This window comes from Rhincodon typus, unplaced genomic scaffold (assembly GCF_021869965.1).
Source record: "Rhincodon typus isolate 14 unplaced genomic scaffold, sRhiTyp1.1 hic_rhity00001960, whole genome shotgun sequence".
NCBI classification, from domain to species: Eukaryota; Metazoa; Chordata; class Chondrichthyes; order Orectolobiformes; family Rhincodontidae; genus Rhincodon; species Rhincodon typus.
This window is the reverse complement of record NW_025967598.1, coordinates 1,636-17,158: the sequence shown is the minus strand read 5'-3', so window position 1 is coordinate 17,158 and position 15,523 is coordinate 1,636. Positions and strand designations below refer to the sequence as shown.

At 38.2% G+C, this 15,523-nt stretch overlaps 1 protein-coding gene across 3 annotated transcripts in view; it reads left to right on the top strand.

Annotated features, from left to right (window-relative positions):
• cunh15orf39 (chromosome unknown C15orf39 homolog) overlaps positions 1–14,046 on the top strand; it is a 21,591-nt gene extending 7,545 nt beyond the window's left edge. For 2 of the 3 annotated variants that reach the window (XM_048592875.1, XM_020536982.2), the window contains exons 2-3: positions 417–3,922; positions 11,509–14,046. In XM_048592875.1, coding sequence (XP_048448832.1) covers positions 417–3,922; positions 11,509–12,521 — 4,519 coding nt within the window. In that variant the 3' untranslated portion in view covers positions 12,522–14,046. Of the gene's footprint in view, positions 1–416; positions 3,923–11,359; positions 11,398–11,508 lie in introns of all 3 variants that reach the window. The other variant, XM_020536983.2, reaches the window with a different exon arrangement.
• The last annotated feature ends 1,477 nt before the right edge of the window (positions 14,047–15,523 follow it).

Sequence of the window (15,523 nt, the reverse complement as noted above, 5' to 3'; positions counted from 1 at the left end):
CCTGTTGTGCTGCACGCTCTCCCTGTTGTGCTGCACGCTCTCCCTGTTGTGCTGCACGCTCTCCCTGTTGCACGTATGGCTCCAGTAAAAGCGCAGGGCTTATGACTGTCTTAGTAGTTGTTATAAATGAATAATTACCAATGCATGTTAGCTCGTATCATTATTGGGATTGTTTGTATTTTTGTATATTATCTGACACTTCATTCTAGCTATCAAGATATATTCCAATAAAATCCATTCCGGTTTTAAAATAATATTGAAAATTGCTGTTGAAACAATTCTATAATTGCACAAGCTTCGTTTTCCATATTAGTGTGTGCATTCTACTGTTACTTCAATTGATATGCAGTGTCATTTTTAAACCATACAAAGCTCTGGTTTAATTTTAATTTTCTGTTCTGTTTCTTCTGGTTAAGGCTCTTTCCCTTTATCTGGAGCAGCAAAAGGTCTGGGAACATCATGATGGCCAATAAAAGAAGTCTTGATGGTATGGACTCACTTATTTGTAGTAAGATGCCACGACTGGAGAACAATCAAAATGGATTATCAGCAGGACTTTATAAACCCAGTCCCCTATCTAGTTATGCTGCTGAAAATCCCCTCAAGTACACTGGATCTTATTTAGCATACCATCTTCAAAGTCGTGATGGAACTGATCCATCAGGAGTCTGGAACCAGCCCCAACCTTACATGCATCATATGGGTGGTCCAAATACCCAGTCACCACCAGGTCAAGTTTCAAGTCTTAGCAATCGCTTATATCAGACAGAACCTGAAACTGGGCCCCGACCATTTCAACCATCTATAAATGCGAATGATAAACTTGACTTGGTCAAAGATTTGATGAATGTTCGATCAAAATGGGTCAGTTTTGTTGAACGGCAAAAGAACTTGAGAAAAAGCCAAAATCTCCCACCAGTGCTGTGTTCGACTGCAGTTGGAAAACACAGTTTACTTTCATCTGCTTTATCTACAGTTAGTAACTGTGCAAATGTAGCATTTCCACAACCAGTGTATAGAAATAGTGTCTGTTGTTCAGGAGCTGGTTTCTCTTTGGAAAATTCAACGGATCATTTTTATAGAAGAGGACCAGAAACTGAATGGAGGATCCCACCTCCTGTTACTTCCAGCTGTTTAATTGTGAATAACAGTCAACTGGTGCACAATCAGCAATATGCCAATCCACTTGTGAAAAATAATTCATTGCATAGTGGATCTGGCAGTATACCGGTTAGCTCTGTGGGCAGAATCACTAAAGAAACTGGAAAACCACCTGGACTGCGTTCACCTCTATGTCGAGGATATGGAACTTACAATAGTGATGTTCTACAGGATCCCAGATATTCCATGCTCTCATATGAAAACTCTAATGGCAGTGTTCCAAGTCATAGCAGCACATCCATACATAATATCCAAGACTTGCAGAAAGTTCCCTTGCATCCGTTTGTGACGACTGAAGGGCAACAGATGCAACCGCCTTTGTATCGTGATAAGCCATCGCCACCAAAATATCCAATGCCAATTCAGCCAAAGGTTTTGCATTCTCGGAACACCATTTCAAACCAGCAAAGTGTCGGTACTTACTCATTGTTACATCCACGTAGCTATAAGGCCCAAATGGGAAATTATCCAGTGCCAGGTGCAGGTGGGCGGATGCCTGCACCCAGTTCTGCTTTTGCAAGGCAGCTTGGTTCAGAGTATCCTTATGCACAGTCATCTGAATCTTTTGGGTATCCTGTTCGTCCTCATCCTCCTCCACAGCAGCAGAAAAGTGTCTCTGTGACTGGTCCTTTGGTTCATTCTGTCTCACAGCCTATGACACAACCAACAGAGTTTGAGCAACAGAGTTCTCCTGGAAACAAAGTCTCTTCATCTCGCCAAGATCCAACAAATGCAAAGCATCCTTCACCAGACCTGTTGCATTTCAGACCACGCATCATTGCACAAACAAATGAACGGTGCTACAATTCATTAAACACTCTTTACAATATGGAATGTACTGGTCAGCAGCAGTTGATAAGCAAACACAGTGCCTTTCACCCTGTACTGTCTGGCAAACACCTGAAGGGGTCATTTGAGAGACCTGCTGGCTCTCCAGGTGACCAAAGATCAACGGATATTTATCTGCAAGAGAATAGCCCAGGCTTTCACATTTCCCCTAAAGGTGATCATGGTAGGTCTATTTTCAATAAAGAACCTGAAATCCTGAATAATAATTCAGAAGTCAGATTGGATAGCCCACAAAAAAGCTATACTGTTAGTCCAACCAGAAAAACATCTGTGATTAATTTCTCTCCTGCTTCCTCCCCTGCTGCTAATGAAAGCAGGAGAGCAACTCCACCTGCTTCCCCTCCTATGCCAGTCATAAACAATGTGTTCAGTTTGGCACCCTACAAAGCTTACCTGGAAGCCACTGGTCTGTTCTTCTCAAAATGTCCAAACTGCCAACCAGACTGTGATAAATCATGTTCGTGTTCTTTGGAAAATAAAACTGAAAGCAGCAAAAATGATGGTATCATAGATCTGGATTCCAATACATCTGGCCCTAAAAGACTGCCAAAGGCTAGCAGTCAGTTGCAACCCAAGAATGATGAATTGAAAACAGATGATGCTTCTGTATGTTTAGAATCTACGAATGAGAAAGGTTCACCTGAAGATGAGCTAAGTAAAGCAGTAAGCAAGAAGAACTCTTTAGATACTCAGCATCAGGAGATTAACCTTTCTCCTAAATTCAGCAGACCCAGTAATGGCCAACCTCAGCAAAGTGGTAATGATGATGCCAGGTGTGTGGTTCACAGTGGTGATGTAAAGCTTGGGATGAACAAGATGGATGATATGGCTTTGGACCTAAGTACTAAATCAAAAAGTCCGCCTTTGAATGTTACTCAGCGTGCTCTAGTTTCTGGTGAGTCTGGAGAAAAATTGAAATGTACGATTGAAATATCAAATGAAAAGAAAGAAAATACTATAGAATCTCTGAGTTCTGAAGAGAAACAGGAACACACAGAACCATCTGGAGAGCACAGAGTTAAAGCCTCGAATGAAACAAGCAGCACAAGTGACCACCTTATTATAGAAATGAATAAGTATAAAATACTGAGACCTGCCCCTCCAAAGATTGGTGAAAATAATCCAACTCTGCCATCTGAAGACATTATTAAAGCTAAAAAAAGTAGTTTAATTGGATCAGTTGATCCCTCAGCATTAATCCTGAGACCCCTGAAACCTCTGAAGCGAATATTGCCTGATGTAATTAAATCAATTATGAGTTCTACTCCCGAATCTAGCAAGACACCTTGTAAAACCAAAGTGGACTCATCCTGTAATGGCAAGTTAACACAGAACGAGAATGACACTTACAATTATTTTGCACATCTTCATCAGTCCCTATGTGACATGATCACACAGTCTGTGGCTGAAACTTCTGAAGAGGTTTTGCGTGCATGTTTGCATGACATTGAAGAACAGGAAACTCCAAACTTAAGATCTTCAATAAAGTCAAAAAATGGTACAAGAAGCTTTGAGGCATTGAAGATGTCAAAATCCAAAGAAATTTGGCGCAACTATGGCCAAGTCCAACAGACCCTGCAAAAACTGCTTTCCTACTTGGAAAGCTATATTTATTCTAGAACATGCCCATTTCCCCACGTAATAAGGGCTGGCACAATTTTTATTCCAATATATTTAGTGAAGGAGAAATTATTTTCCAGCCTCAAGGGCGCAACAATTGATCAAGTTTTCCAGGAGCACAAAATAGAACTGAGACCGACGACCCTTTCAGAGGAGAAAAAATTGCAAACAGAGTTACAGCTTCAAAGGTGTTCTTCCAGACTAATCAAGCTACTTTCCTTAAAACAGTTACCTGAAATCTATCAGGATCTGCTGGATGTTTTGTGGCATTCTTGTGTGAAAATTCGTCTTGGTGAGTGTTTTTAAACTCTAATATGTGCAAAAAAAAAAGCTCTTCCAGGAAGTCTAACCTTGAGCAACAACCTTATACTGTTTGTAACTTGAAGATTTTTGAAAACTCCGTATGCTAAAATAAAGACCAAATGTTTATCACAGGGGTTCTTTTACTTTGATCAATAATCTAATATTATTATATTACAATATTAAGCCTCTTAATATCATTAATTTATACTAGCTACTAAATTTGCCTGTCACTTTTTTTCATCACGTTTCACTGCCCAATTATCTGCTTTTATAAGAATTAACTCGTTAATTCTGCATGCTACGCACCATTGCAAAATGCTCATTTACTATTTTCTCCCATTAAAATACTAGTATTAGATCTCCTAGAATAAATTTATTAAACCTCACAACACTAATTAGAAACTAATCTTGTTACTTTTCTTTTGGTGCAGAAATACTATAACAGCCGTCAAACTGTTAACTATGGAAACTGGGACTGGCCAGCCTTCTGAAAAATATCCCATGTACATGTTTTCCTCCTAAATAAACCCATGTGTTGTAAAAGCTTGCCTTATAACTATGGTGCAGGTTACTTTTGAACAGACACTATTAAATGATCCCTTTTTAAAAAAATTTGTTTCTATTTTAGATAATTCCCTTTGCTTTGAAAAGACTCGGTGTTGCTTTCGTGTTTTAAGCAAAAAGCAGTAATGTCATTTTTTTATGGGTGGGAAAGAATGCACATTGGTTTACATTACATTTGATGTTTACTTTTCCAAAATAAAATACTTTTGAGTTGAAGTTTGGAATGAAGAATGTGTTTCAATGTGATGGGTTGATTGGGTTTTTTGAGATTGCTCACTTGAGTGTTAGTGAACTCTAACCTCCGGTGATTCAGTTTATTCTTTTGTTCACAGACTGAGCAGCCAAATGGGTAGAGGACATAGGAAGAAGCTAGTGCTGCTTTGGACATATGACACATTCTAGGTGATGAAGAGACACTGCCCCATACCTGCTATTTTTTCTTTGTGCCAGGACTCCAAACCGGTGGTGCCACACCATCCATTTTTTTGCTCAATAAAGCAATGACTCACTAAGTGCTACCAAAAATCTGATGGGCTAGTCCTTTGAGAGTAGAAAATTAATGGTATGAATAGTTGACTCTAAGAATGGTGAACTTTTCAGTTTAGTGTTACCAAGGAGAATATTATTTCTTTAAGAAAAAGTGCCACATCATTTCATTGTAGGTTCATCTTTCAAGTTCTCAAAATGACTGCAATTAGCTGAATACATAATTGCTGGGCCAAAACCCTGGAACTCCCTTCCTAAGAGCATTGTGGGTGTCCTTACACCAAAGAGTGCAGTTGTTCAAGAAGGCATCTCACCGATGCTTTCTCCAGCACAGTCAGATGAGCAATAAATGACCATCCACATCCCATGACTGAAAATATTTTTTTAAAAAAACATCAGAAATAAGAACAGAAGAAGACCATACAGTATATCAAGCATGGTCCACCATTTGTTATGAACATGGTTGACTTTAGACTTAACGCGCCACCTCTCTAAATCTTCTTTGATTCCATGAGAGATCAAAAATCTGCCCGTCTCAACTTTGGATGGATTCAAGAAGATTAACCTGAAGTTTCCAACTCCACTTAACTACCTGCAGGATTGTTCCTAGGATTTTGGTAGTATATAGATGCTAGTTGCAAGTATTATAGTGTACATTACTTTTTATTGCTTACTGTCAAATTTTGAACCCACCGCCTTGTCTGTGCCACGCTAACTTGTGTTTCAGTCTAACTAACCTTTTATAGGGACAGGAGTAGATTATTTAGCCACTCAAACCTGTTCGACTGTTCCACCATTCCATTAGACCATAGCTGATCTGCAGTTTTAACCTGCTATACTCACTTTTGCCCATATGCGCTTAATATCTTCAGTTAGCAAAAAGCTGTCATTCCATCTGTTAATTTTCAACTGAAATTATCAATGTATTTTGTGAAAGTGTTCTAAACCTCTACTAATTTCATTTCTGAAATATCTAGCTCTTAATTTTTTAAACATTTCCTCCTAGGTCCAGACTTCCTAACCAATGGAAATATTCCTCTGTCTGTGCTATCTTGTTTCATTTAATGTCTTGACCATCAATTAAACCTTCCAAACTTACAGTAGTACAACCATGATCGCTCTTCATTGCTGAATTCTTGGGAGATCCGTTTGATCAACCTACACTGTAATCCCCCCAATGCTGATATATCCTGCCTTAACTGTGGTGTGTGAAACAGCTTGCACCACTTTGTAAGTGGAGTCTCACTAGTGCTTAACTGAAGCATGACATTTGTCCCGTTGTATTGTATTCTAATTCCTTCGATATTAGACATTATATTTGATGTTAACTTTTCCTGTACTTGTTTATGACATTATAATGATCTCTGGACCTGGGCCCATAAGTCACTCTGGAACTCCACTGTTTCTAAAATTTCATTACTTAGAAAATACTCTCTTCTATCCATTTTCAGACTATAATGCATCTCTACATATTGCCTACATTGAAATTCTTTCATTCACTTTTATTTTGAACATTCATTTAATCTATCAAGTGTTATATGTAACTTCATGCTTCCATTTGCGTATCTTGATGTGCTGTCCGTCTTTGTCATTGGCCAGTTTGGACTTAACTTTCTATCCCATCATCTAAATTTTTAATAGGTAGAATTGAAGGCTTGATTCAATTTGTGTGGGGCACTAATTAGTCAGACCTTAAATTGGAGCTACTTATCACTTTTGTGCACTGTCTGCTTTGCTCAGTCAGTTTCCTAACATCGTCAATCATTGGCCTTCAATTCCATAAATTCCAATTTTAGCAAACCATCTCTTATGACTTTATTAGATGTCTTCTGGAAATGGTCATAAATAAAAACATAGCTTCTCTGCTTTAGTAACCTATTTAAGCGAGTCAATCAGACTTGTCAAATATGACTTATCTTTTACAATTCAGGCTCTTTTCCATCACCTAAAAGTTAATATCTTGAGTTATCCTGTTGATGATTTTAACTCTGGTGACTTCCAGATGACTGATGTTAAGCCAATTGAGCTTTCCTTTTATCACATTTCTTAAATATGTTGGCATAGGCAATTTTGCAATCGAAATGAACAGTTAGCGAATTGAGAGAACTTTGTAGAACTATAATATTCCAGTGTTCTCACCACTTTCCTTTAATAGCCCAGGATTGAAGGCACATTATCCAGAGGATTCGCCATTTCTTATTCTACTATTTTCTTCATCAGTGCCTTACCCGTGCGTTAACATTTGCTGATTCACTTTCCGTGATTCACGATTAGTTCTTGTAGTTTGTCTGACATGTTGACCTGTTCCTCAACTGTAGCTACTGATGTGAAATAATTATTCAATGTACCCACCATTTCCTCCTTTTCCTTGACAAACATCAGGATCCAAGCAACCCACGTGGCTCCTGACAACCCCTCAGTTTTTCTGTTACACAGTAAGCTTTGTTATCCTTTACAAAGCTTCAAAGTTCTGTTTTTAACACCTAGATGTTATGTCATAATTTAGTGTTCTTTGCGTCCTTCCCACTTGCCAAAGTTGGTGCTTTCTTGTGTATCTTTTTCCTGCTTTTACATTTAGTTTCATGTTTGTTGCCTCATTTAGCCATGGCTTTTTATTTTTATGCCAAGTAGAGCTGTTGCTCCTTATGGTATGAACAAGATCTGTATCTATAATATGTTTGAACATCTCCCACTGACCAGTTTTATCCATTAGTTTACAGTGAATATTGTCTGTTGCAATGTAGTGATTCAGCCTTGGTTAATCCAGAACCTCATCACTGATTTGTGGATTCCCTTTTTGGAATACTAATCCAGTGGATTATGATTGCTATAGGCACATGTTCGTGCACTGTTAAGTTGTTAACTAAAAGCAGCTTATTAGTCAATATGAAATTGAATCCCCACCATTGGTACCAAGATGGGTTGTTGGAAATATTTGCATTTATACAATTTACTACTTCACCACTCCTAGGCGCTGCACATTCACTTCAGTCATACATCCTTTTTTCTACAGTGAAAGATCTCACTGCTTGCTTACCTTTGGTTAAGTTCACTCACTATTTAGTCACTAAGGTAGCTACTTAACTTCTGCTTGTCTGTCTTTATGGGCCTTTTAAAACTTGATACATGAAGACTTCAAGTCCTGATTATTTTACAGCCATGTTGCAACGAAGGCTGTAGAGCTATGCCTTCCAAGTTGGATTTGTGGCAGCATTTTATTCTGTTCGTTCCCTTTCCACTGTCTGTATAAAGAATGCTTAGTTGTGCTGCTATTCAGATTTAATATTCATGCCTTATTTCTTCTCTCTTGGTTTAATCACATTCCATCTTTCTATAACTAAAGTTCAATTTCTAACTGTTCCTGTACTGTCTTTTTGAGGTATTTATATCTTTTTTTCATCAGAACCTGTCTACCCTGCACCCCACTACACTCATTAGTTTAAAGTCCTTGTGACTTTATCCTTTCCATGAGGCACTTGGTCTCCATCTGTCTCAATAGTGCAGTTCTTTCTGTCCCAATACTGATGTCACCTTCCACTGAAACAGAACTCCTTTTTCTTCCCCACTACATAATTCCTCTAGGCACCTGCTCAATCTTCTTATCCCTTTGCCAATTTACAGGTGTCTGAGATAATATTTCACAGATTAACTCTTGAGGTGCTATTAATTGTCAGCCTAGTATCTGAGAGACTTCAAGTGCTTGTAGTGTTAATAGCATTTGAGAGAAAAAGGACAACAGTTTGACAGAATAATATAGAATTGAAAGAAATAATGCACTTGAAAGTCATTTTGAAATTCTCTCAACTTACTTGTAGAATCCTAATTAACCAAGTTGGACTAATGGCAAAGAGTTGCAGAAGACAGACTATTAGAATGTGAGCATTTACATTGTGAATTTTTTTTTGTCCACCATGGTGACAGCTGTCCTGATTTGGGCCTCTGAGGTCGCATTTTGACAGCTCCTTTGTCAATCTCCAGCAGCTTGGTTTTTACTCAGTTTACTCTGTTCTCTCCTCAAACTGCTCATTTACTGCAATTTGTGAATTTCAAATTCCTGTAAATAATTGGGAACTATTTCTGTAGCATTTTATTAGTGTTTCAAATATTTCATATTTTGAAGTATTCCCTCAGCAATTTTTCCTTGAACTGCCATTTTTACTCTGGGCCACCTTATCATATCATCACTCAGATGTGTTCCATCCTCCTTCCCCTCAATTGTCTTGATTGAACTGTAAATTGCTGACCGTCTTGTTGACTCAGTCCAAGAGTGTCAAGATTTCCATCCTAAGGTGGTTATTGTTTGCAGATCCTATGTTCTTTGCATATAGGTGTGTCTCTGTCTATAGTAGTTAAACATCTTGGCTATGTGGCAGTCACTCAAGTGTCCTTGGGGAGGAAGAGTAGATCATTGCCAAGACTTACTTTGCCCTCATCCAATATCCATCCGTTTACTTTGCAGAGAGACATTGGGCAACAACCAGGAGCAGAAACCTGCCAGGCCTGCAGCTTGAGGCTGACAATGCTGCTGCCCTAGCTGAGATCGGAAAACTGAGTTCAGACCAGAAATTGAATCTAGGATCTTCTGGGTCTATTTAGTTCTATCAAGCTGTCCAGTGAGTCATTAAGGAGCAATGAACATTTATTATAACCTTCAGAGGAAGGTGCTTACGCCTATTCTTCCTCCATCTATACACTTTATAGCAAACTTATGCAGCTGTGTTTTGTACAACACAACACTGCTGACAAAATATTGATATACTGTAGATTCCAGCCAAAGGGTTGTTTTATTTAAGCAGTTTGGCTTTTAAAAGTGGATTATTATCTCATTGAGAGCCCCTGGCTTGCCCTGGAGGTTCAGTAAATGGCATTGTTTTATGACCAGCTAACATTTATCTGATGGCTCTGATTTAAACAGTATCTTGTTTTTCTAGGCAAGGTAAAAGTCACGTATAACTATTCCTGCCAAGCCCGGTGATAGCAACAGTGGGTCAGACATCTGTTTTACAACCCTCCTCATTTACCCTAGTCGGTGGAAAAGGTAAAACTGGCATCTGACCCAATGTCATCCACTTCCTGGCTGGTGGGAATGGATTAAATAAACTGTTGGTATTGGTGTTGTAACTGCTTGAATGCTTTTCTGTTCTGTCCTGACTTTATTTATGTTGGAGCATAGTTTTCATGATTGGGCACTCCAATGGACTGTATCAAGTCGTGATTTCTCATTTATCTTTGGAATCAGTGAGTTGAGTTTGTGACCAACTTTCAAATACTTGACCTTAAAGTGTGTGCAAAAATGGTCAAACTAAGTTACTAATTATTGCATAATAAAAACTGAAAGAACTGTGTGGATGCTGTAAATTAGAAACAAAAACAGAAATTGCTGGAAAAGCTCAGCAGGTCTGGCAGCATCTTTGAAGAGAAATCAGAGTTAATGTTTCAGTTTGAGTGACCCTTCCTCAGAACCTTCTTCACTCGACACAAAATATTAACTCTGATTTTTCTCCACAAATGCTGCCAGACCTCCTGAACTTTTCCAGAAATTTCTGTTTTTGTTACTAATTATTACAAGTACTTTGAGCTCAGTACAAAAGTAAATATGCAGTCTGGCAAGTCAAACTAGGCTCCAATTTTCAAATTCACCATTCTCCTAAAGTGCCATACTTTAGTATAGATGATATACCAAGGAGTATTGCCTTGTGTAATTTGAAGAATTAAGAGTATTCTTACAGCTAATTTCCTATCTTCTGCAAACCTTGTTCTACACTGGGGAGCTTTTAGTCTTGGGTTGATTTCATTTGTAATGGTTTAATGTCAAAATCTAATCCTGCCATCAGGTTGAGATTTTGACATTCTAGTCACAACTTGGTTGCATTTGTGTCCCTTTCCAAAAATTGCTGTATGGGGATATTAAAGGATTTTATCTATTTACCTTTCCGTGAAGCAAATGTCTGTAATCGGGGCTGGCAAGCTGAGTTTGAAATCTGCTTTTACACCTTGCAGTGATGAGCATTTGATGCAGACTTTGGAGAATCTTAGAGCCTTTGTAAAGATTTGAAGATCTCGGTCTTAATCTTATATTGCATCTTTGAACACAAACCTGAATATCAATTCAATTTGAAATTTGCATCTGATAGATTTTATGTCCCTCAAATTGAAAGCCAGATATCAAGATTATTACTGCTGGATTAAAAAAATTCAGATTTTGTCAAACGCAGCTATCATATTGATTGTGGGCCAGCAATATGACACTTGTACAAAATATTTTATACTTAATAGAAGTATTAGAAAACAATATTGAAGCAACCTAGTTGGAATATTAGACTTAAGTCTCACATTCATAGTTAAAGATCACTGTAAATAAATTTATTTTTTGCAGATCTACCTTCACATGTTGGTCTAGATGCTCCAGTTCAGGTATCTGTTAACCAGTGTTTTGAATCCTGTAGCACTTTTTTGTTTTCTTTCTTAAGCATTTGATTGTGTGTCTGCAATATTAACGGGCAATTTTCTTTGCTTTTAACCAAGGTGAACAAAGTGATGAAAACGTGAAGGAAGCAACTGTTGCTCAGAATCTGGCTGACCATAGTGCTAATGAAAATCAGCGTGCACAGCCTCGTTCTACAGAAATCAAAACCAAAACGGTAGCAAACACTGCTTGCTCAAAAGGGAAGCCTGACAATGGAATTGCGACAGCCAGGCATAATGCAAAACTTAGGAAAAGACAGAGGAAGATTAGAGCTACAACCTCATCCATAAATTGTAACTCTAAATGTACTGATTCCAGCAATAGTTCACAATCTTTACAGAAAATAAAGCCAAAATCTGTTCTCCGCTTAGAAAAAAAGTCCAGCACACCAGTTAATCAAGATGCTAGTATAGAACGGTCAAGCAGAGTGTGCCGGCCAGGCTCTAGAAAGTTTACAATGAAAAGGGAAGGAGTTTACAATGAAAAGGGTTTCATGAAAGGCAATTTTGAAAGGAAGGGCAGTACTTTGGTGGTTCGACTAAATCGAGTAACTGTCAATGAGGATGATACAGGGACAAACGTTTCCTGCAGTAGAAAGATCAAAAAATCTCAAATGCCAATCAAGAAAAAGAACAATGGTGCACTGAGGCCAACTAGAAGCACATCTAAAGTCCTGCATCTTCGTGGCTCAATTGTACGGTTAAAATTTCAGAAACCAAGACAAACTGCTCCATGCAGAAACATAGTGCTGAAGTCAATTGTTGCTGCAAGAAAGCCTTTATTAACACGTACTTCTCAACAGCTTGATAAGAAAATAACTAAATCCCGTTCCTGTGGAAAACGCCAAGGCAAGGAATACCCAAATTTAGTGGGCAAACGTATAAGACATCTATATGAGGAAAAGGATAAATCAGAGTCCTGGTATAAAGGTGTAGTGGTCCGAGTGCATGAAAAGCACCAGAATCCTCTAGAAACTGTATATGAAGTTAAATATGACACTGAACCTGACTGGCAGTACTACCTTGAACTCTTACAGGATTATGAAAAAGGGTGGCTAAGGGTTGATGACTGACCTGTAAAATTAAGCACTGTGCTATATTCTTTGTTTCCATATCTATAATGGTAATCTCACAGGCAAAAGTAAAATAGAATTGCATGTGATTATCTGAGGAAAGCAATTCATCAGGTCTTCATTGTTTATTTAACAGGGGGAAAGAAAGAATGCTGCAGTTCCCACATTCCCTTTAAAATTACAGTGCAAAATATTAGATACCAATTTGGCTATGTGGGGATTTTTTGGGTTGTTGCACAACTAAGAGATATCATTGTGCAGGTCTCCATTGCAAAGGTAGAAAATATTTTGAATACTATGATTTCAATAACTACTGAAAGTGCTGGAATGAAATTCAATGCAAATATTTCTAATAGAGTTAACTAAAGGTAAAGGTCTCCTTGTCCCAAACTGTTTAATTCAACAAAAATGAGTAATGTACCATTCATCCTACTGTAATATCTCCGTTAAGTATCAATATTTTCTAGATGAATTTGTTTTGCACTGTCTTCTCCATATTCTCTTCTGGTGCTGAATCCTTCGTCTGTGTGTGCCAGAAACCTTCAGTCCTTGGCTCGTTACGATTCTCTATGCTTCAGCCAGAAGCAAGAGTTGGTGAGATGTTTGGGGTGGGGAGCCTTACAGCTTAGTCCAATTCAATTGCTGCTGGATGTCTATACAAGCACTTCCCAAGTGGATAGCTTTTGAAAGCTGTGACCCTGGATCATCTTTTGTTCAATTCCCGAGCCAATGCTAGAGATCATTTGGGGGTCTAATGCAGGACTAACTTGGACTATGATTTACAATTAACAGATGGTATGTAACACAAACTGGAAATCATTGTGTTTTTACAATGTCTATTCTTGTATGATAGCCATTCAAATTCAGTTCAGCAATTTGGATATGAAAGTTGAATTTAGATATAGTTAGTGTAGAACTTACAATACTGCCAGCATAATTGTTAACTGCTTCCCTCCCACCCTACTTCTATACTGTCCAATTACATCTCCTAAGTGAGAACTTGGGTGCAAGCGGAAACAGTTCAATTCAAAAACAATGCTGCTCGTCAGTCCTCTGCTATTGAGATATTTATCAAAAATGGATGACTGCTACCATATAGGAGGCCTTTTTTGATTCAACATTTTATCAATTTTAAACCATTTTTTTTGTAGGGCAGTGATTTTTGCAATGCACTTTCCATAAACAATTTTAGAAAAAATTCTCTCCCTTTCCCTCCACCCAATGAAACCTTTGTATTCATGATATGTTTGACAAGTGCATTCATCTAAATTGTTACTGATGTACAGACTAAGAAATTGGGGCATTGATAGCACAAACTGCATTAAGTAGTATAGATACACTGTAGTGTTTTGTATGGACTTTTTGTAATGAGAAAATTAGCTAATTAAGTTAAAGTTGTTACATTTTCATACTTTGTTGATATTGAAATATTACATGAAAATGGGAGGTTAAAGAAACAGTGTTGCTAACTCCTTTGTGTGGATACTTTTGTATAAAGATTTCAAACCAGTTCAATTTTTTTTTATTCTTTTGTGGTGTGAATTTATTTCTCTTATCTCTCATTTTGGTCCTTGTTATGGTTCAATGTACTTCAGCCATTGTAGGGGCTCAGTTGACGCATGGTTCATCTCCTCTGAGCCAGAGGCATTGGAAAGTCTTGTTTCGGCTGCTTGGAGAAATAAGTGGACTTCTCCGTGCAGCTTTAGAGTTTGTATTAATGATTGCATTCCGTATGCTATAATAAGATAGTGATAAAAGGTTTACCACTGCTAGAAGCTGACAGACTTCTTTTGTTCTTTTGAAGTACATCACTGCGTTTTTAAAGTGCAGTCACTCTTGTAGGAAAATAGTAGCAGTAAATGTGCGAATAATGTCCCCATTATCAAATGATAGATTTGTGTCTTGAGTGCTTTAATTCCACTTGTGGACTCAGCTGGAAGCCTCTGTTTAACACCTCAACTGGAAGATAACGCCTCATCAATGTAGTCTTTTACAACCTGCAAATCTTTCAAGGTTTAAACCTGGGTCCCTAGACTTGGACATGAGAACGATGCAACTGAGCTGCTATGAAGACACCTCAGCTGCTATGGGATAAGAGAAGAAAAAGCAGCTGGAATCTTTAACTTAAGTCAATATTTATTAGAAGTTTATCACTTCATTTGTGATTTCTCTCAACTCTTACAAATTCTTCCATTCTCTCCATTAAGCACTGCTGACATTTCTAAGTCCAAAAAGTTGAAAATATATATCCACGTGAGATCAGCAGTGGAGTGAGCCATTTTGTTCTTGCAAAAGTGTCAGAACTTGCATTCTGGCTGCAGCTGTTTTTGAACACACTCATCTTTACTCACTGGCACCTTTATCTGCCTGCTGCTTCCTGGGTGTGCCTGAGCTGCTGCTTGCACTAGATTGACAGCATTCATGATGTTCCGGTGGGAGTTGTGAATGAGGATGTTTTCAAACGATTGGAGTAGCTGACTTCTTCCTCCAAGAAGACACCCTTTGGAATGATCACGTACAGGAGATTTTATGAAGCCAAGCAAGTTGTGACATTTCTGCTTAATCATTACTGACTAAACTTCACAAAAATGACAGCACGTACAATGAGACTTCTGTTGGCATTTTTGCCTTCAATGTTGCCATTTACCAGAGCCTGTCTAAGCATAGCAGTCTGTAGCCTTTTCCTGTGGAATGTGTTATCATTGTCCTATTGTTGATTTTCCACAACTGTTTCTGCACAAACCCCTGTGTAGGACGTGACCAGTATGAATGTTTGTACCTTATGAAGACACCTTCTCTGCTTGTCAGCACGAGATAAATATATTGTAATTTGTAAATGCTGTAGCTGTGAAGAACAGCCAGAGCCTTTGCAGCCAGCTATGAGTTTGTGACATGGTTAGTATGGCACTTGATTGGTTTTCTTTGAGATTTTCATTTTGTCAGTTCACCTAAATAGTGAATACCGAAATGGATGAAGACAGTGATAGAAGAAATGACAAGTA